We start from the raw sequence: 13,563 nt of genomic DNA, 5'->3' as shown, positions 1-13,563 counted from the left end.
AAAGTAATCCGCTCTTTTAACTTCTCTCCAATAAAGAACACTGCATGGACTGAGAGGCCTGCTCCATTCTTTTATTTACTGCATGCTTGTTCTAGGTCTGAAAGTTAGAAGTATTTAGGCCAGACGCCAGCCAGGTCAAGAGCATTTTCAGGTGAAGGCCAGACTTTTTTAGGGCTCAGTGACACCTTAACCAGTGCGGTTCGAACCCAGAGCACACTGGATTGCATAGATCAAGCTGGGCAGTGTTCTGGGGCGGGTCGGTGCCATTCATGTCAGTGGCACCGTAGACACACACCCCACCTGCAGTGCGATTGCCCTCGTCTGAACACGAGGTACAGGAATGCCCTCCATTCTGGTGCAGAGCGATCTAATATAATGCTGCATGCACTATTTTTTCAGATCGCAGTGCACTGGATCGGAGGGCATTTCTGTACCTCGTGTTCTGATGCGGGGGTCGGGTCTCTGGTGCCATTGACATGAATGGCACCAACACGCCCCAGAACGCTGCCCGGCTTGATCTAAGCGATCCAGTGCGTTCCAGGCTCAGAACCCACTGGGTATGGTGTAACTGGGCCCTGAAAGTCCAAGTGTAATCAGACAATGATGGTTCCCTTTTATTTAATGCTAAACTACAGGCAAATATCTAAATGCACAGATGTCATTCATGTAAGAATCTGTCCATTCAGTCCTTAGATTAACGTTCTATTCCTTTAGGGCTTGTTCACACCAAATGCGGACCAGCTCTGTATGAGTTTCTGCACATGCAGTGTGTTTTGCTGCGTTTTAATGCGTTCTGGGTTGGGGGTTTTGTAGCCTAACATGGGCTTTCAGTGCGTTCCAGAGCAGAACAAAAATAGGGCTTGCTGCAGGTTTTCCACATGCTCTGGAACTGAACGCTCTGGTGTGAACTAGAGCCCAAAATACCATTGGAATACATTGGATGCGTTCTGTAACTGCTCTGCATCTGCTCCGCACTTGGTGTGAACAAGCCCTTAAGGAGTTTGCTGCATACAAATGCATTTTATGTAGAAATCCCATTGTTTCCTATCTATGCACTGCAGGTTAGTGTGGTTTAAAAGGGCAACAATGGGCCCATTTACACTTGCACATGTGCCTTACCATGCATGCTGCAACGCACATGGAGTAGTGTGGATCCAGCTATACACAGCTCTTCCACGCAGCACAGTCCTGTCTGGAAGGGCAAAAGACCTGCTGCAGTTCAGCAATACTTACAGGTCTTGTCCTCTCTCTGTCACTCTGCTCTCTTCTACTATCAGCACTTCTGTGCAACTGACTGGATTTCTGTGTTGTCTCCCTCTCACAGCATAAGCTCTGCTGTAGAGGGACTGCCAGAGCCTGATACTTGCATTCAGCTACTTCTAACTAATACATTGTAATGATGTAGGAAGGGGTACAGAGCTGTATTAATTCACCTTTTATGTGTAGTTCAGATTCTGTAGGTGTTGGCTGACCATAACAAGCAGATATAAATTTTTTTCAACACTTGATTTTGTCAATATTTTATTATTCGTATTCTAGAGGCAGCCTCATGATTAGAATATATACAGAAGTATACAAGATAATGCATTGACCAGAATACAGCAGGCAGTCTGGTTGTGTATAGATGTGATAATAAAAGGACATGGGCGCTGTGATGGAACCGTAAGCTTCATCCACTCCAACCGTGTCTGTTACAAAGCAAATACTAGTGTGAGGAGCCGTCACTGGAAGCTGCCATCATGTGTCCAGGTTGCTGATCCTCTATAAGATTGGCATTGTGACCCCAAAACTAATATGCAGCAGCGGATACAGAGCCCCCTCCAGCCTAAAACTAGCCACACACCAGGAGGGGCGGGCCTGAGCTCTTAGAGGACCACTTTCAGGCATGTCTCTTGACTGGCTTTGGCTCGTTGTTCATGCCTCTTCCTGTGCAGACAGACCGCTCTTATCCTTGGGAAAACAATAGCGCCCCCACCCCCCCGGCAAATGTCAGCCATGAGATCAGCATGAAAACCTTTATCTCTTGACTACTTAAAGCAAAAGTAGCCAAATTCCAGCCCTCTGGTTGTGGTAAACTACATATCCCAACATGCCTGTGGCTGTCATAGTCTTGCAATGCCTAATGGCATTTGTAGTTCCACGGCAGTTAGAGGGCCGGAGTTGGCCTAGCTTTACTTTTAGGGGATGATTTCTGAATCTCCTGCCCAGTGCCAGAGTGAACGGCGTTTGGACAGCACAACCCACACTAGATGGCAATGAGGAGTATAGGAACTTCCTATGCGCCTTGGCTCCATCTAGTGGCGGCAATGCGGAGTATAGGAACTTCCTATGCGCCTTGGCTCCATCTAGTGGCGGCAATGAGGAGTATAGGAACTTCCTATGCGCTTTGGCTCCATCTAGTGGCGGCAATGCGGAGTATAAGAACTTCCTATGCGCCTTGGCTCCATCTAGTGGCGGCAATGCAGAGTATAGCGGTGCTCCATCTAGCAGTGGCATACAAATGGCATTCCCCCAGCTATACACTGGAAGGAAGACTCAGCCCCTTGGTCTAATCATCCTTTCAATGACTTACCTGACATCAGTAGCCTGCTGGGCAGGCTCTCGTGGAGGAATCTGCATTATTCCTATGGAGAGGCCATCCACCACTGGGATACATAATAAACAGCCTCTCTTCCACAAACAGGGCCAGAGTGGGAGCCATTATCCCCAAAGGGCCACACAGTGAGAATTTTACCCACCAATTTATTGTCTTAAGGCATGCCAACTGTCAAGGTTGACTGCTTATTTCATCTCTCAACCAAACTATCAAGCCCTCAAATGGCTGATGTCATAGCTGATCAGATCTGCAGCACCATGGCAACTGCAATTGAAATAGAGGCTAAGATGGCACCTTCCTATAAGGCTTTGGGAAGGAGGGGTTGGGTGGTGGCATTTAAGGATAAATGTACTAAACGTGAAGGATTTGATGTTCCTCCTCCGCAGCAGCATAGCACCCGCCCTGCCCTATTGTACCAGCATAACCTGATTGAACAATATATGTTTGATCACTGTCATAGAGTGACCTAGTAGTAATATATTACAGACTATAATTAGTCAAATGTCTCTTCTCAATATCACTTGTCAACAAATAAAAATCCAGCTGCTGCAGCATAATAATTGCATGCTATAAAGAAATGATTCTTGGTGACTACTGTAATCACCAACAGCAAATATTGCCCAACATTTCAGCTCCAACTAATGAATACATTGCTCTTATGCTACAAGATACAGCAATAATATTTGTTTTCCAAATAAAAGTACCATTTATAAACTTACATCAGTCCTTGAGTCCCAGAAAAGGACTAAGCAGAGCATTCTGGGAGCCTTTCCTTCATCTCCCCTCACTCAGACTTTACACTGTAACATTGTGACAGCTCACATAGCAGGGGCTGATTAGTGTGAGACAGTGTGTTCACACAGTCAACATATTAGGACCATTGTACAGACAGCAGGATTTGTGTCTGAGACGTCATCTCTATCCAGTAAGTAGATGCTGATCCTGGGTGATGTCTGAATAAAGATGGTGCTGTCCTGGCATTAAAAGCAGATAAGTGCATTGTCAGCGGGACTGCTGTGATCTCTGTGAGATGTAATAAATACTTGAAGTGCTAATCTTACAAATTATTTAGCATGCATGCACTTAATGTGCAACTGAAGCCAACACTTTTCTTTTCCGGATTAAGTGGAGAGGAATTAGGACAGGTTTTTATTGCTGTCTGTGTCCCCATTAGGGAGATGTATGCACTCTATTTGTCCCGGTGACCGTGATCACTGAAGGTGAAGAAAACTCCAAAATTTGAGTTGCTACTAGAACAGGAATAGATGACAAATCTTCCAGTGGGGACACTAATTCTGGTGACCACCAGCGATTTCTTCTCACTTCCTGCTCGGGCAGGAAGTGAAGGATATCTCTTTGATGGGACACAGATGGCAAAAAAGCTCACCCTTCATGAAACTTTAACATGAAACTATATCTCTGAGGGCTAGTTCACACCCCCCTTCCGGCCGACTCACTTTGTTTTGGGTGGTAGGAAGCGTGTCGGTGCATTGAACTCATGGCACCGCAGCCACGCCCTCCGGCCGAATGGGAACGCGTGGCACATCAATGACTGCGTTCCAGTCTGGTGCGCTCAGAAAAAATAGTGCATGCAGCATTTTTTCTGACCAGACCGGAATGCAGGCATTAATGTGCCAAACGTTCCCGTGCGGCCGAAGGGCGTGGCTGCGGTGCCATGAGTTCAATGCACCGACACGCTCCCTACCGCCCAAAACAAAGTGAGCCGGCCAGAATGCGATGCAGTGCGTTCCGGCATGAATCGGATCAGAACGCACTGAGGCTGGTGTGAACTAGTCCTGAGGCTAGATCCACCTCTAGTGCCCACTGATTTCCTATTACTCCAGCCAATCAATCTGACTACAGTGTTATCACATAGGTGTTGAGTTGGTTTATTTGAGGGCAGTCATCGGTATGTGACTATGGTTAGTGCAAGGCTTGTGTATCAGAACCGATGGCCTGAGCACTGATATAAGGGGCTGCATGGCAATGTCTACATATCTTGTCAACACCAACGAGATGTGTGTAAATACTAACATTGGCGTTATGAGGGGATCGTGGTGGATTCCCCCAGTTGGGGACCTTTGCTCTTTCCTCATAGTGCCAATAAATGAATAGCAGGTCAAGGAAGACCCCTTTGTCATTGGCCGCAGAAGGTGGATGTAGCTGGGACAGAGAAGAACCCAATGTATGGTTCCACCCGAAATATCTTCTGCATTAACATTTTAAAGTCTACGCCTTCTTCCTTCATATAGGCAGCTACAGTAAATAAAGACTGTTGTGTAATACAAGTCCTTATAAAACGATGCCATATTGCTCTCCGAATACTGATTGATTTGAACTTCCTGCTCGCTTTTAGAGCTTGTATTGGCTTGTATTGGGATACCCTGTTTCCTAATGACTACTTAGTATCTTGGCTTCTGGAATGTCAGTGACATCACTAAGGATAAGGCACAGGAAAGACCTGGACAGCACAGCATACATGGAGAAATGGGCACCATAAGAGTCTTGTACGTGGACATCTGACGCCAGGATATGGACCTCTGAGGGTTCTGGAAAGGTCACTTTGTTCTAGGGCTTCTTGACACTTAGATGGTGCACGGTTATTGCTTTAGCCACTAGGGCAGGAGTCGGGTCTGGACTGTCCAGGGTCCTCGATGTGCAGGTGGACAAACAGCGTAGCTGGAGTCAGGGAGGCTCCATCGTTAGAGAGTAGATGGACGTGGCGATATCCTGAGGAAACAAAAAGATTTGTACACACTGATCAATTATTATACATATAAGTGTTCTCTCTTTCCAGGCTACATCTATATAATGAATGGAAATGTGTGTCTTTCTTAAGGTCCCCACACACCTTGCGATAATCGGGAAATCTCGCGATCGTACGATTATCGTAAGGTGTGTGGAAGCCGTGCGACCTCTACTACTGTAAGGTCGCACGACTTTTAACTTACGGACATGTTCGAAAACCCGCCGAGCATCGTACACAAGCGCACACTGCCCGTTCGGCATTGCGGTCATCGGAAGCCCGCCCCTAAGGGGGTGTGGCTTGCGATCATCGCAAGTACGATCTGCCTATGCAAGATAGGCAGATCGTACGTTTTTTTAAGTACCTTACAACCATCGCAAGACAAAAGTCTTGCGATGGTTGTAAGGTGTGTGCCCAGCATTAGCAGAAACTGATTGGCTGTACATGGGATCATATACTGTCCTCTTTCATTTGACATGCAGCCCCATTTACAAAAGGTAAAGCAAGGAACATGGGACCAATTCCCATAGCAATCCTATTTTGACTCATATTTCCTATTTAGTTAAGAAAGGTTAAAACTGAATGCCAAGTGAACAGCTAAATACACAGTTGACATACACATATGCAAACAGTTTAACCTGCAAAATGTTTTGCAATTCTAATGATCCAGGTTTGAAATGCAGATAGAACAGCCAGGTCCTGGACCTCTGTGCAGACTACATTCCAGTTAAGCAGTACAGTCTGGTCTACTACCTACCCCAGCCTGTGATTGGACCATGAAGGTACACCACATGATTGGGTCATCATTCTCCCCTCCAGGACTCTGAGCCCTGATTGGCTTAGAAGGCTGCAACTCCTCCCCTGTCTAAGTGCATAGGATTATATTACAAATATCTGGACAGATTTAGGTGCTTCTACGGTAGCACTATGTAAAAATACATTTTATGAGTTCTAATGAATATATAACTGTGTAAAGGGATTTATTCCAATTTGTCTGGAGTTGTGACTAGTTATTATTTTAGATATTAATATATTTTGTTTTTTTTGTCAGCCGTTGTACACACTGTTCAGTCATTACCTATATCAAGCAACCCCTCACTTCCGTTTCCCTCTTACCTTGCTTCAGACTGGGGAATGGCAGTGTGTACTGTCCCACAAAGTCATTACTGGATGTCTTGTCGTAATCTTCCACCACGAATCTTACCAGGGCTAGGGCTGGGCAGAGGACCTCCAGCCGCAGGGTCTCGTTCCATGTGGGGTTGAACCCTGGGAAGAAGCACTGTGTTACTATTTACTCATTATTACTGTTCCCTCCTGTTTTGTAATTCAGCAGTGATTGGCATTGCCTGGGCCTGGGTTACAAAATCACACACACCCCTTAGTCTCATACTTATATGACACTAAGGGGTTGATTTATAACATTTCTACCCATCCATCCGCTGGGAGAGTGTTGTTCGCACAGCATTGTCGCCGCTAGATGGAGCCGTAACGTAAACTGAAAATTCTTATGCTGCTCTGCACCATTTAGTGACAGGAATGCTGTGCAAACGTTTTATAAATCAACTACATGTTTAAAATGTGCAAAGCTATTCGCCCAGCAAAACTGCACATTTATCTATGCAAACTAACCTGCTGCTGTGAGAATGGGGCAAAATCAATTGTTCTTACGGCTATTTTCTCTTGTGGCCAAACTTTCTTCAAATAATATGGACAGAAGTGAATCGGGAAAATATCACAGTAAGGCCACTAGATGGAGCTGAGGATCATGGGAAATAAATACATCTGACAGGGTAATACACAAAAGGGTGAAGAGTTTGGAGAAGGCAGGAGAAGTGAACAATCTAGGACAACATAGCTGATTTGGAAAAATTCTCCAATTCAGCTCACTTTCCAGTTCAGCTATGTTGTCCTAGATTGTTCACTTCTCCTGTCTTCTCCAAACTATTCACCCTTTTGTGAGTAACCATGTTAGTAACAACAGATTCAATGTATCAATTCTAGAGAACACCAAAGAGAATTACCAGACATCTGTAACTATTGCAAATCCCCATAGTAGCAATGGTTACATTGATCTGCGTTCTCTAGAATTGCTACATTGTATTTCTTGTTATTAAGATGTAGTTATTTCCTATGATCCTCAGCTCCATGTAGTGCCCATAATGGTGTATTGTCAATGCTGTCTATAATAGCTGAAGGACATGCAACCAGAAGAGACAATGGACGGTCCTAATTTGATTTTATGCCATTCCCGCAACAGCTGGTTAAGTCACACAGAATGCATGCACATGCGGTTTTACTGGACAGATAACTATGCAAATTGTTTTATAATTAGACCCCTATGATTCAAGGTGTATTTGCACATCATGATTAGTAAAATCAGAATCTATTCATAGGTGTGCACTGCCCCTAGTATAGAGTGTAGCCCGCTATTATTAGAGAGCCAAGAAAAGTCTCCTTCATTGTTCAGTTTTAAGGAGGAGTATTGGGAGAGTGAAATATACTCTTCCCAATACTTACAGGGTGAAGAGAAGACAGGAGAAGTGAACAATCTAGGACAACATAGCTGAACCGGAAAGTGAGCTGATTTGGAGAATTGTTCCAAATCAGCTATGCTGTCCTAGATTGTTCACTTCTCCTGTCTTCTCTAAACTCTTCACCCGTCTGTAAATAACCCTGTTAGAGCCGGTGTGGTACACTGCAGGTGTCACACTTTGGCTATTGTACAGGACACCGGGGCTGGGTCCTGGAAGGACGCTATATTACCCCTCTGTTTGGACTGTGGCCTTTATTTGCAAAGCCTGTGTCCTGTGATCCTGCTGGATTCCCCTAACATTACACTATATATACCGAGAGCTGAGTGCTCAACTCACGGCTTCTTCATGCACCAGTGTGATATGCTGCATCTACATCAATAAATAGACGCATTTGAACAGGCCGGTGTCCCTGTTTCTACTTAAGCAATGTCTGTCAGTCACAACTTCCTGCAAGGATTCCCCTCTCCTCTCTGTTCTTCCAGTGCTCGTTGGGGGGACACACAGCAGAGGGGGCGGGCACAGCTGGCCCTGGCTCTAGAGAGGCAGAGCCAGCTGTCAAATCAAGCAGCCGGGTGAATCCAGGCAATATTGTCAGGATCCTTCCAGGCTAAAACGTGGCTCTTTGAATTCCAAACTTTGAATCATTACTACCTACATACTACAGCCTTCCAGCTGCAAATACTATAAATATCACACGGGAGTCTCACCATTGTTGAGGATGTAAGTGGTCTCCTGTTCCCTCCGCCTCCCCAGACTGTGAATCTCCACTCGGACAAATGGATCAACAATGGAATTTGGATTTTCCTGGTTTAGCTTTGGAAGTTGCTGAGCTGAAATGATCTACGGGAAGATAATAAGATAAAAGTAGTTTATGGAAGTTCACATCACATGTTCAGACATTGCGCGTGAAATCTAGTAAAATAGGACGATACAAAACTGGGTACTAACACCGCAATTATACGATCAAGTGTAGATCCATGAGAGAAAATGTAATACCATGATTTATTTCAGCTGTTCTATTACAAGATGAATGATGTACTTCTTAGCTCCATCTTGATTTACACTCCACTGCAGCTCTGAAGCTTATCTAAGAAAACAAATCCGAGCTATGCTCCAGATGGAGGACATGGAGTGAACTCCAAGCTCCAGAATCTTACCAACTGTAAGACATCTACGAAGGTACAGATTACCTGGAGAACAATCAACATACGTCACCTGCCCTTCCAAGTTCCAATACTCAGCAAACAGAGGTCATAGTTCTAGTATTCAACTCACCTTGATATTTAGAATCTTCATGCTGCTGCTGAGGTCTTCTGGGTTGAAGCATGTGTCTTCTCTCCGGAGAAAGTCTGGTTTCAGCACATATCCACAACAACCATTGTCCTGAAAACGCCCTCGATTCAGGTCCATCTTATAGCCTGGGGTCTGAAGATTTAGTGCCACTGTAGATGAAGAAACAGAGGACTGTCAATTGCATTCATATTTAACATACATTTGCCCTCCTCTTCCCTTTACCTAATGGACAAAACCGAAAATATCCCAGCATTCAAAAATGAAACATTTGTAAAACACTCCAAAAGCTCATCTGCTCAACCATCCTAATTTTGGTCACACAGTACAATCCTCGTTTCCAGAGCCCTGAAAGGTGGTGCATAACAAACTGGAAGTGCTTTTAACAAATATAGGGGTATTTGAGTAGATCACTTAAGGCACATGTGTCAAACTCAAGGCCCAGGGGCCGAATCCGGCCCACCAGGCCATTTCCTAGACTTCTACTTTCAGATCTAGGTATTAAGTTATTAATAAAACCAGTGATAATCGAATGCAGAGGCAATTATGATAAAGATTAGATACATTTATATACACTGAGTGGCCAGATTATTATGACCACCTGATGTTCGTAGGCAAATTAGCTATAATTAGCTATAATTTTGCACTGAAGTTGTTAGAGGGCCAGACCATTATAAATAGGGAAGCGGGTTGTTTACCACGACAGTAGAAGTGATTTGTTTCTGAAGATACGGGTAAACAACGCGATTTAACAGCCGATGAACGTGGGATGATTGTTGGCGCTCGGAGCCATGGAGCGAGTATCAGCAAAACAGCAGAATTTGTTAAATGTTCAAGAGCAGCTGTTGTTAAAGTGTTTAAAGACTGGACTGTCAGCCGAAAATCTGGGTCTGAACGTGCGAATTGTGGCCGTCAGCGACTAGTCAATGTTAGGGCAGAACGGAGAGTGGCAAGACTGGTACAAGACAACAGAAGAGCAGCAGTGCAGTGTCAGATTCCTCGCATCACCTTTCAACATCTCGTGGAGTCACGGGGCGGCCCAACGTAGTCATCTCGTGGAGTTATCTCGTGGCCCAACAAAGTACTGATGGGGTGGTCATAATAATCTGGCCACTCAGTGTAGTCTTACAGATACCTTTGAGGGCAACCATAATGTTGATGCGGCCCACGATTAAATTGAGTTTGACACCGCTGCAAGGTTTAAAGCCAGGGTTGATATATGTAATACAGTCATTAGATGATGAGAATATGTACTTACCAAGCTGGCAGCCGGCATTCCACATCTCCTGAGGACTAAAGTTGGAAGAGCCGGCTCTCAGCGCATCAGGGTAAATACGGCTGAGCTGCCGGGTATTGTAGCGCACCAAAGTATTTCCTGTACAGCATAAAAAAGATAGTTACAGGGTGTTGATGACATAACATGCAATTACATCTGAAATCTATTGTCATCATGTGGTAATTTTCTTATAAAGCAGTTCTATTAAATACAACCTCACCAAACCATCTGTCCTGCAACCAAAAGCAGTAAAACACTGGTAACAATAACTTTGTTAAATGCTTTGGCACGCAGAGGATAGTCAACCAATCTGACATCTGATAAATAAATAGCATAATGGGATCCTGGAGTTTTTGGGGATTTGAAGGCTACTGGTCCACTGAGGTGAATAGGCTTGAAAAATGTAATGAGCTATCTGCTGTAATGGTACTGGTGACATGTGCCCCTGGTGGGTAAAACGTATCTGTCCTATCGGAGCCCCCCCTCCCCCCCCCCAATTTCTTTATGTCTCTTACCTGCTATCTTGCACTAGGCTGTGCTCCCTTTTGTTAACTCCATTGACTGAGAGTCTGTTATCCCCAAGAGATGTCTTCCTTGAGTATAGCAAGTGGGGAGCTTCTTAAGTGATCTGATGGACTGTTCCTGCTCCCCATATGGTTCGCTATAGCAATATTTATTTTTTTATTCCTAAGCAGTGAAGACTATGGACAACCAGTATGCCTCTCATACTAGCTCACTTCATAGTCTATGGATACTTCTCTCATGCTGTTGCCATATCACATTGCATAAGGCATTCTATCCATTGGCATCTCATACTTTGTGATGCGTAGCATACACTGTTGAATTACCTTTGGGGGGGTTTTTCTGATAATCTTGAAAAAAAATCAATAAAACCTTTGTAAAAAAATACTGTATTAAAGATGTTCCTTAGATGATAGTCACAATAAAATCTTTCCATAGAGGTGAAACACAAATATCAATGATAGACAGCAATCCATGGCCACCAATAAGATTTTAGAGTTCATAGCCATTAGAACAATGGTATCTTGTTACTGATTGGCTGCTGTAAGGTATAGAATATTTCTCTAGCTGCACAACAATAGGAAGTGTGTTGGTTTCCTGAGGGGCAATGGGTTTCTCTCTAATCAGGGTCTATAGTTACCAGACTCTTTCATCAGTTTGCGCACTTTGTCCTCGCTGAACGAGCTCATCTCACATACACTGCCTGGTTGATCCCGATACTCCACCGACTGGCAGTATATTACCAGGTCAGAAAGCTCCTGAGCCGTTTCCTGTGTAGAGAGGAGGCAACACTTACTGTACTTACTTGCACACATGAGCAACGTAACACACTGGCTGTTGGATCAAGTTTCCCATTTACTTTCCTATAACATTTAACTGGGCTGCAATTATTTTTTGCTGTCAGAGATTTTTTAAGGCTAAATATATGTTGTTGAAGGATGTCTAGATAGATAGACAACAAAGGGAAACCATATCCTCATGAAAGACCTATCTTCTGACCTGAAACATATAGGCTGATTACATTCCATAATGCCTAGTTGCCATTCTAAAATGGTACCTGTCACTCTAGTGCTGTTTTTTTTAAGTGTCACCTTGCCACAGCCACATCCACCTGTATGCGCTGATCAACGGGGAGTATGCTGGAGCCTATCCACATGGCTACTGCTAGTGTGAATGCTTTTATTAGCCCACTGCACTTCATTTTTTGTCTGATTAAATAAGCCTACTAGCCATGGTATTCCCAGTACTTACAACATACAATAATTACATATTTTATTGTCCTTGAAAACGAGTTGTACATAATAAAGATCACGCCTAAAGTCTTTTTTTTAAGGCTGGTAGGTATTTCACCTAAATGTACCAAATATCACCATATTGTCTCCACTCACCATCCGAGCCCTTCCTTCTTCATCTTCTGCTAATCTACGCTCACTCAGCTTCTTGCCCTTCACCAGGATCTTCCCCCTCAATGCCTACAGAAAAGAAGATACAGTAACATAGTTGGAAGAGTGTAAAACACACATCATTAAGTATAACCTAGAAATACACATGGAATAGTAATGTGATCACAAAAGGAACAGTATGGGGTCTATTCACAAAAGGAGTGAAGAGTTTGGAGAAGGCAGGAGAATTGAACAATCTAGGACAAAATAGCTGAACTGGAAAGTGAGCTGAATTGAAGAATTTCTCCAAATCAGCTTTTTTGGCCTAGATTGTTCACTTCTCCTGCCTTCACCTAACTCTTCACCCTTCAGTGAATAGACCCCATATCTCTCATACATCAGTGGCCCAAAGTAATACGGAGGTAATGATAATCCATTAAAGGGTTGTCCCACCCAAACGTTTTTCAGTTTGGATATAGCTAGGTAGGCTAAATGATTGGCTGGAATCCAGCAGTAAAATCTGCCTACCATAGTTTCCTATTCGGTTCCTGACCACAATAGAGCTTTGGGTGTTCCCACCCTCCATGAGATGTTCCCACTCTTCCTATTGCAGATTGGATAATGTAAAATAAATGAAAACTCCAACTTGGTTACAAAGCCCTCATGATGGCCATGGCATCCACAACACAGGTGCAACGTTGTACTGTCAAATGAAATTCATTTTACAACTGTATTCTAAATTTAATTAAAAAATAACAGTTGGTGCCACTTTTTTCAATAATTCATTGTAAGCTTGAGTGTGTAATTGCAGACAACCAAAAGGTTGCTTTTTCTATGCCCTAGATGAAGTCCCACATACTGGAGGTGCTAACATAGGTTTTAGGATTACCTGAAGACCCTTCAGTCTGACACAGGTGACCATGCCACCATTGCTATGTGTATCGTCTCTCACCTCAGGGGATGGAAGCCGTGGAGGATCTTTAACATCTAATGGTTTTGTTATTAACATGTCCCCAAGGATAGTACGAAGGTGATGAGCCATCTTCACTTGCTGCTCCAGCCCACAGTGATTCTCAATGGACAAAATGACCGGATATGCGGAATACTGAAGGAGAGATGACAAAAATATTAGTGTAGCCCTATCCTCCAGTTTGGCACTTCTGGTATGATTACCAGGGATTTTCTGTACTTGCTGAAAAGTGAAACCTTTATATATA

At 43.9% G+C, this 13,563-nt stretch overlaps 1 protein-coding gene across 2 annotated transcripts in view; it reads right to left on the bottom strand.

Moving 5' to 3' along the window:
• Positions 1-4,921: 4,921 nt before the first annotated feature.
• The window catches only part of PLCD3 (phospholipase C delta 3), a 41,280-nt gene continuing 32,638 nt past the window's right edge, over positions 4,922-13,563 (bottom strand). Inside the window, exons 8-15 of one of the 2 annotated variants that reach the window (XM_018555178.1) lie at positions 13,299-13,451; positions 12,353-12,436; positions 11,605-11,734; positions 10,425-10,541; positions 9,152-9,318; positions 8,584-8,716; positions 6,459-6,608; positions 4,922-5,326 (exon numbers count right to left, since the gene is read on the bottom strand). In XM_018555178.1, coding sequence (XP_018410680.1) covers positions 5,205-5,326; positions 6,459-6,608; positions 8,584-8,716; positions 9,152-9,318; positions 10,425-10,541; positions 11,605-11,734; positions 12,353-12,436; positions 13,299-13,451 — 1,056 coding nt within the window. In that variant the 3' untranslated portion in view covers positions 4,922-5,204. The remainder of the gene's footprint in view (positions 5,327-6,458; positions 6,609-8,583; positions 8,717-9,151; positions 9,319-10,424; positions 10,542-11,604; positions 11,735-12,352; positions 12,437-13,298; positions 13,452-13,563) is intronic. The other variant, XM_018555179.1, reaches the window with a different exon arrangement.

This window comes from Nanorana parkeri, unplaced genomic scaffold, assembly GCF_000935625.1.
Source record: "Nanorana parkeri isolate BGI_ZX_2015 unplaced genomic scaffold, ASM93562v1 scaffold187, whole genome shotgun sequence".
Classification (NCBI taxonomy): domain Eukaryota; kingdom Metazoa; phylum Chordata; class Amphibia; order Anura; family Dicroglossidae; genus Nanorana; species Nanorana parkeri.
The sequence above is the reverse complement of the archived record's forward strand: the minus strand, read 5'-3'. Positions and strand labels throughout refer to the sequence as shown.